Source organism: Rosa rugosa, chromosome 7 (genome assembly GCF_958449725.1).
Source record: "Rosa rugosa chromosome 7, drRosRugo1.1, whole genome shotgun sequence".
NCBI lineage: Eukaryota > Viridiplantae > Streptophyta > Magnoliopsida > Rosales > Rosaceae > Rosa > Rosa rugosa.
In genome coordinates this window covers 27,192,359-27,200,726 of record NC_084826.1, presented here as the reverse complement: position 1 = coordinate 27,200,726, position 8,368 = coordinate 27,192,359, and the positions used below count along the sequence as shown (strand labels likewise).

Sequence of the window (8,368 nt, the reverse complement as noted above, 5' to 3'; positions counted from 1 at the left end):
AATTTCAATCAAGATGAGCTCTTTTTCTTAGAATACAAACAGAACAGAGTAATAGTCAAGCAAAGCTGCACACATATTTCACCCAAAGCAAGCAAAGCTAAGAAGGCTTGAACACAAAGCAAAGGAAAGTATCAAAAACTATAGCTATTGACCCTTAATAAGTATATTGACCCTCAATAACTTATAAATTTCTTAAAATGTATATAAAATGGCATCAAATTTAAAGTTACTGACCCTCAATAGGCTACTTACCCTCCTCAATACACAATAATGAGGTACAAAGATAAGAAATATAAAGAAATCATATCATGCATCCCACATTGTCAAAGCAATGAAACATACATATGCTAGAAATCAACAGCTTTAATGAAATTCTGGAGCTATTGAAACACATTCAAAGAATTGATAAGATGACTATATCAGGCTGAGCTAGCTAAATTCATAAACGGAGGCATGCCTTTGCATCAATGCAGATTTCAAATAGGAAACCCAACTTGCCTTACAAAAAATTACGACTAAGATTGCATAAAACACAGTGAATGCAGCATGCACTCAGTTACATTACATCATTCCACTCAAACGTATACCACTCACTGTTTCAAACTAATTCGATAGAGAATTGGGCTTTGTGATTGGCGCTACTGATCCTCAATATGCTATTGTTCCCGAATAGACTACTGACCCTTAATAGGTTACTGACCCTCAATAGGATTAGTAAGATGGTTTTTCCCATAGATGTACTAAAGTTTATAAATTCTTCCACAACTCAACATACATATATAGCCTATAAGAATGCAAACAACCTAATCACAAACAAAAGAGCAGAACAAAATATTATCCAAAACTAGAAGTTGTCTATACATCAAAATGAAAATCAATAGCACCAAGAATGAAATAAAAAAGTATAATAAAGCTTGATAATTCATCAAGAAAGATGATATGCTTGTCAAAATATCATTGTTACAGAGCGTTGTCAAAATATTAAAAAAAAAAAAAAAAAAAATATTACTCTCAGTAGGATACTGACCCTGAATAGGATTAGTTCCATATATGCACCTCTAAGGCAAAAAAAACACTTGGTGCTTCAATTTTCACCTGATAAATAGATGATAAACTCAATCCAAGACTATAAATTTGATAACAAAGCACAAGGATTAGTATACAAACTAAAATAATCAACCGACATTTGAAACCCTAACTTTTTATGGATCGCATGAGCAAAAGAGATAAAGAGATCTACAAAATTCAATAAAAATAGCACAAAAATCAGAGGCTATATATAACTGCTAACCCTCAGTAACTAAAAATTTTCTTAGGTTACTGACCTTTAAGGCATTAATCTAAGCTATTTACCCTCAATAGGCAACTGACCTCCAAGCCCTAGCCTCTCCGCACCTAGCATCCTAGCCCAACCTCGCCACGCCTAGCTTCGCTGCACCGAGCTTCACCACCTCCCCTCGTCTCGCCGCACCTAACTTTGCCGCCCAGCCTCTCCGCGACTAGCTTTGCTGCCTCGCCGCCTTCAAGCCCTAGCCTCTCCACACCTAACATCCCAGCTCAGCCTCGCTGCGCCTAGCTTCGCTGCACCGAGCTTCTCCGCCTCACCTCGCCACTCCTAACTTTGCCGCCCAACCTCCTAGCTTCATCGTTGACCCTCACCGCCGAGCTTTGAGAGGCCTAGTTTCGCCGTCTTTCTTCGCCAGAATGGAAGAGAGGTTTTGATTTTGGGAGAAATGGATTGGACGGGTTAGGTTTTGGGAGAAAACATAAATGAAGATTGTGGCAATTGTCGTAATTAATTAGAAGTTACTGTGCCCTTTTATTTTTGTGTAGACGGTGTAATCACCGCATGGGTTACAAATTTTGAATCTTGCTTGTGGTAATAAACTATAGCCCATTGTAGTTATTGGTAAAAAGCTCTTCTTCTTTTTTCAATTCCTTTCTTTAGTACATTTTTCTTTTTAGCAAGTCAACAAAAAATTCCCGAGCCATGTGTGCAAAGAAAAAAAAATCATGAATTCTCAATTGAGGATAATTTTACATTGTTGAATGATCTTGTCATAACATTTGTTTTATCACAACCATTCTTTTTTTTTTTTTAAGTCATTATGCAATGAACATAAGTCCTCGGTCAAATTATCGTTGTTTGAGCCCAAAAGTATTTTTGGCAATATCCTTTAGAGGATTGAGCGTAGCAGGCCGAAACCTGCGGCCCAAAAATAAATCTACTCGGTTTTGGATTACAGCTTTGCCCATTCCAGAGTCCATAAGGAAAACGATCCCTTATAGGATTCAAGTAGCAGAGACTAATTAGAAATCTTCAATCAATAATCCTACTATGGCAAGGAACTACCGAAACCCTAGGTATAAATACCAGGTTTCAAGGGTAGACATGACACAATCTCTCAATCAACTAATCTCTCAGATTACCCAAAGTCTCTCCGAAGCAACCTACCCTCAACGTCAGTTGAACCAGCGAAGCCAGGGTCACGCCCTAGCAACCCAACGAAGCTAAAGTCACACTTTAGCAAACCTCGTGCTTTCTCCTACTTCCTGGTGATTGCTCTGCTTAGTCTACAAAACTAAGTACTGACTCGGTGACGCAAGAGATCACACCCCAAGTCCTTATCCGTAATGCAGAAGTCCTTATCTGTAAGGCAGAGAAAAGAATCTTGTGACGAGGTTGGTGCTCTCCTCGTCCACATCGTTTGGTAAGAAGTAAGGTCAACGGACGCCCCGACGACTACACCGCAAGGTGTTGGCACGCTCGCGCATCAAAAGAGACTGTTTGCTAGCCAAACAATCGCACTAAGTCTCTAAATTCACAGGACCAGCCCTTCAGTCTGACATACCATTTTGTTCAGGTATCTGAGGACAAGTGGTTTGGTGAATAATGCAAATCTGGTACCTTTACAGACAGATAAGGTAGTCTATTGACTGTTTACTTATTTCCAAAAGAAAACGAAAAAAAAAAAAAGTAGCACTGATACTAAATGTATATTTTTCGTAAAGATGTTTATGAACTTTGAAATATAATACACATTTGTATTAAATTGCTTCGAATTCACAATAATTTGATTTCATTGGGCATGTAGCTAGTAATTAAGAGCACCATATCATTTACTAGTCCAACAAAATGACAAATCATTCTATCACGGTCACCACTCACCAGCAAGATCGCGTCTTTTGATGAATACTTCATTTTACTACATATATATATACCCCATGCATCATGCATGCAGGATTAGGTGGTGGAGAAAGTGGTGCAGGACTGAGGAAGCTGTGGGGAGCCAGAAAATGCAGCGCAAACCTCATTCCCATTACTGTTAAGGGAACTAATATCATTGGTACTTCCTTGTAATCCAGCATTAATATTCTCAACATTATTCGTTCTACTTGAGAGGGCAGCAGCTAGGGCTGTAGTGAACTTCGGGACAGAAGTAATGGCTGCAGTTATTGTCTCAACCATCGAACCGTGGGGTTGTTCTAGAAATGGCTGCAGATCTGCTAGTTGCATTGCCGCTGGTGTTAGCGCTGCATGATTATGCTGAGGGATATTCAAACACATGGGGTGCCCTATAAGCGGATGACTATAACCCTGCAAAGGATTAGGAAATGTGGCACTACTGTCCATGAACTGCATGGGATTAGGGTTAGGGTTAGGGGTGCGGGTCATGTCCAGTGTGATTGTGGGAAATGGTGCAGAGGTTGAAAAGGTGGCCATGGATGAACCATAGAGCGGCTGAAGAGAAGAGAACAAGCCTGTAGGGTGTGTTAGATGATGATGAGCTTCCTTGCTGGTTGTTGAACCCGATATCAACATGGCTGCTGCTGCTGATGTGGTATTAGCCATAGATAGCGCAGCTGGAGGAAGAAGGTGGTTGTGATTACCTTCATATGTTGTTATCAGAATGGTCTTGTCCTCTGCCAATCTTTGCACCTATATGTTAAAACAAGTGAACTTTCATAATTTATATACTTTGATGATAAACTAATTTGAGTATTACCGAATGATCGATCTTCCGTAAGTGTAAATCATACCTGTTTCCGAACGGGGCATCCAGCGACCATAGTGCAGCGATAGTAAGCACGGGGACAAGGATTACCCTTGGCCATCTTTTGACCGTATTTCCTCCATTGACATCCATCGCTAATCTGAACGTATAAGGAAAACCATAATTTAGGTACCATATACAGAATAGCTTTATCTTCACAGAGGGAAATATATAATTAGCTATTTGTCCCCCAAATCACAATGCATGTGTCATAATCACTCTAGTATCCACTATCCAATTTTGCTTCTCCAAATCTACAACATGAACTTCAAGCAATATATATACTGAGTCAACTCGATCAGTAACATTTTATCGCAATAAAGTAACTAAATATGCATAAGTCGCCATGTTTTTATGAAATCCATGGTCACTCCCGTTATGAAATATTGGTGCCTACTTTCTTTTTATAGGTGTAATATAGAGATTCAAACTGCAGTTTATAATTATCAATTAAAGAATAAAAGTAATTTTTTGTAACTAAATCTACAAATGGCGGAGTCATATATAGGATAGTACGTATAAAAGTCCCAGATATAGATGGGTCAGATCTAGAGAGATCAGTTTCAAATTTCTCGATCTCCTTTCTGGTATGCAAGTCAATATAACCAGAACTGATCATTTCTTTTTCCTGCAAGAAACTTAAGAATGAACGATTCTGATTATTAAATTACATATTAAAAAACAGGAAGATATAGGGTTTACAAATCTCAAATTTGAGTAAATCTTTTCAAATTTCAAATTTCTGTTTTAGTTGCATTAATTAAACTACATACCATGGGAGCTTCCGATCTTGCTCGTACGGAGACCCTAGCCCTTCTTAAAGGAACCTGATCATGATCAGTAACAGCTAGAACTTGTTCTTGATCATGATCGTGATGAGAACTACTTTTGGGGGATTGATCATCATGTAGGAAGGATAACTTCGGATCAAGATTGCTGTCTTCTGCACAAGTTTGCTTCACACCATAATTGTTAAGTTTTTTTGACAAAACATCCAACTCCATTAACAATACTTCCAAACCCTAATATTACTAGTACGGTCTGATGCATAACAAGAGTAAAGTAATTAAAGGCCATATATGTATGTATACCAGCTGCTCTTGTAGTCTGATCATGCGCAGCTGAGCCTGCAACCCTTTGTAGCTTTTGGTGATTTGGTCCAACATGGTTCTGAGCTTTTGATTCTCTTCGTGTTCTCGCTGTAACTCAACTTCAAGCTGAAGAGTGGTCAGCTGACCAGGAAAGATAGTACAACCAAGTTTCAAAAAATGATAAAACCAGTACAACAATATTACAAATTAGAATCGAGCAAACAAAATTAACGCGCGCAAATGAAGAGACAAATTAATATCAAATCTGAGATACTTGGAAATACGTACCTCTGCATGACCAGGCGCCGGTTGATTGGGAAGTCTATTATTGGAAAGGAAATCAACTTCTTTGATCTCTTTGAATAATGTTTCTTCTTTTATTGGGGATTCAACTAGACGATGATCGGAACTACTACTGAGCCCCAGAAAGCTCTGGTCCGAGTGTAAGTGTTTCAAGTCACAGCGTTGTTCATCCATGACTTTTGATTCCAATCGATAGGAGACAAGGATCGATCAGTGCGTAACTGATGAGTGGAAGATCGATAGTGTTTGTAAATTGTAAGTGGGGAAGGTTTTTAAATTCATTCAAGCTAGGAAAGCAGGAATGACTAGCTAGCTAGCTAATTTATACGAGGAGTTAGTCTTCGTCTTCTGCCAAATTGAAGAACTTGCAAATAAGAATGGATACCTATCGACTACCTACCGTAATCGTATAAGACAAGAGACTCAGACTCTCGAGTCTTTGTTAAGTTTGAATTTTTCGATCAGAGTTGAGAGAGAGCTCTGATGTAGGGGTGGGGTGGGGTGGTCCATAATTAGTACATTAGTCAAAGCCAAACAAGAATTAAATTAGTTAATAATGAAAGCAAGATGTAGAGCGGTAGACTGTAGACTACATGAGCATGCGCGGTACATTTCTGGCTTTTCTCCCACTAGGTTTTAACCTAGTTATTTTTATACTATGTAATTTTTCTATCTTACTTGGATATGATGAAAAGGAAAAACGATGAGCAGCACACAGATTCAGGGCAGGAAAAACGGCGTCACGGTTAAGGGAAGCACATAGCTAGGTGGCCTTTTACCTTTCAGATGGCTAAGGCCATACGAAGTAGGGGGGCGGGGGATTGCTAAACCAAAAATAAAAAGAACCAAACATGAAAGGGGAACCAAAAGTCAAATGATTTTGGTTCCGGTTTCATCCATCAAAAACTGAAACAAAAATTGAATTGTCTATAAAATAATATCGTTTTGATAGTCTTAGCTCAAACGACAATGCCTTGTCCTTTAAAAGAAAAACTCTTACTTAATTTTCTCATCGTTTTACGTAGTATTTTTTTTATTTCAAGAAAGATGTTCGAACTTTGAAAAACAATGAGCGCTGTTATACGGAGAAATTGTCACACCACCTGCACTAAGTGATCTTCATCTATATACAACATGTAGACCATGTAAATATATAAATATACTACACATCGATCCAGAATGCTCGAATAGGAAGTGTATTATTTTCAACTGAGCTCCAAAAAATTTAAAAAGGAAAAGGACAGACAACAATTTTGTTCACCATGTGAAGTATATATAACTAGAAAGTCAATGGTTATATTCTAGGTTTTTGATCATTACAAATTAACATCTTCTGTGATCTTAATTTTCCGTACTTAACTACTTGTCCCATGCAAATAGTTATGGAAAATACATCTGAATGTCTCCGATGATATCACGTCCTCACATTCTTAACCGACCTTCCATTTATCTTCTTATGAAAGTCATGATAATCGACCATTAATGAGCAACGTCGTCCAAGTAAAAGAAAGCGGCGGGCATTGGATATGCCTAGTAACTGTTCTAGCCTAGATATTTTATGACAAATTAACAAAAAATTTTGGGAAACTGGCCGGTCATTGTTTGCGGCATCTTGATGTGATTTAGACGTAGGCACTTTCAGTGGGACGCAGAAACTGGGGGCAAAAAAAAAATTGAATAAGCACAAAATAAAACTGATGAATAAAAAAAATAGAAAATTACATAGTAGCACATTACATGGTCAAGACAGAAAACTCACTTTCAAAAAGATTTATACAAATAAGGACATGAGCCCAGACCCAAAAATCAAATGATCCAAGCCTGATTCCCAATTTTAATGGAAAATGACCAAAATGCTCGAGTTCCATCACAATTTACGGGCATTGCCATTGACCCAATATCCAATACCCAAAACCTAAACCGAGCCAACGCCAAAACAGAAACCCAAATACCCCAACAACGGGGCCAACGCAGTAGCAGCTACGATTCTGTGCTCTGCTTGAATTTAGCTTCAATGGAGGTCGATAAGGTAAGCCCTTACTCCAATTTCACTGCCTTCGTTTATGTTTCTTCGAATTAGGATGTGAAAAGATGAGGTGCTAATGAGACTAGAATGGAGATGACTTATTGGGTTGGTTTCGAAGAAAATGGAGGAAGCAAAGCAAGAGTGAGAGGAGGTTGGAGTAGTATGAGTAGGAGTAGAGTTACTTATTGGGTTGGTTTCGGGTAGTTGGGTTGGATGTGATGATTTGAGTTGCAATCTTTGAGTTGGGTTTGGTTTTCAGCTGCATTTGGTAGTTTCAGAGTGGAAATTTGCTTTATTTTGCTCTTTTTATTTCGTGGGTACTTTCAATGGTGTCTAGAGAGCTATTGAATTCATGTCTTTTTCCTGGGCACATTTAATTACGTTGATAAGATTCAGTAGGAGCAATGGGATAAGTAGGAATTCGCAGGAGACTATGGAAGCGATGGTGGGGGCGTATTTGTTTCCGACGAGTGGTTTGAACCTGATGGTCATTTGCTTGTTGGCTTTGGTGAGGTAGATTTTGGATGTGGTTGAGATTTTTTCCAGGTCTGGGATCAGAGTCTGATGGAATTGGACAGGTAAGTCTGTAAAGTTGGAGACGAATAGTCGGTGTTGTCTTCTTGTTCGATCCAACTGGATTGGATTGGTTTCTTGGTGGGTTTTTGTGGGGTGGGGGTTTGGTTCTTGCCTTCTTGGATGATAGGTTGGGTTTGAGTTACTTTGTGCATGTTTCCGTGATCAATGTGTATTATTGTTATGTGCTACTATGTGTGCAGTACATATTCTTCTCTGCAGGGATGAGTAGTGGCCTGCTTGGATAGTTTACGTCTGCTTTAATCATTCTTTAACTGTCTTGGCAAGAACAATTTGCTTTCAGTGGTATTATGTTGAGG

General features: G+C 38.7%; 1 protein-coding gene across 2 annotated transcripts; it reads right to left on the bottom strand.

Annotated features, from left to right (window-relative positions):
• Nucleotides 1–3,028: 3,028 nt before the first annotated feature.
• Nucleotides 3,029–5,908, bottom strand: LOC133722023 (probable WRKY transcription factor 47). Of its 2 annotated transcripts, none has more exons than XM_062148810.1 (5): nucleotides 5,435–5,908; nucleotides 5,147–5,272; nucleotides 4,829–5,011; nucleotides 4,042–4,155; nucleotides 3,029–3,940 (listed from the first exon to the last, which is right to left on the bottom strand). In XM_062148810.1, exons 1-5 carry the CDS (start codon nucleotides 5,621–5,623, stop codon nucleotides 3,245–3,247), a joined length of 1,308 nt encoding a protein of 435 aa, XP_062004794.1. In that variant the 5' UTR covers nucleotides 5,624–5,908; the 3' UTR covers nucleotides 3,029–3,244. The 2 variants fall into 2 exon arrangements, with proteins under 2 accessions (XP_062004794.1, XP_062004793.1); XM_062148809.1 differs by having other exon boundaries at nucleotides 3,030–3,940; nucleotides 5,147–5,287; nucleotides 5,435–5,907.
• Between the last annotated feature and the right edge of the window lie 2,460 nt (nucleotides 5,909–8,368).

Excerpts from the sequence above, each read along its gene's own strand:
- LOC133722023 (XM_062148809.1), bottom strand. The coding sequence starts at position 5,623 with ATGGATGAACAACGCTGTGACTTGAAACACTTACACTCGGACCAGAGC. Across the intron at positions 5,288-5,434 it reads CGGCGCCTGGTCATGCAGAG|CTGACCACTCTTCAGCTTGA; the intron begins GTACGTATTTCC and ends TTTCCTGGTCAG. Across the intron at positions 5,012-5,146 it reads TCAGACTACAAGAGCAGCTG|CAAACTTGTGCAGAAGACAG; the intron begins GTATACATACAT and ends TATGGTGTGAAG.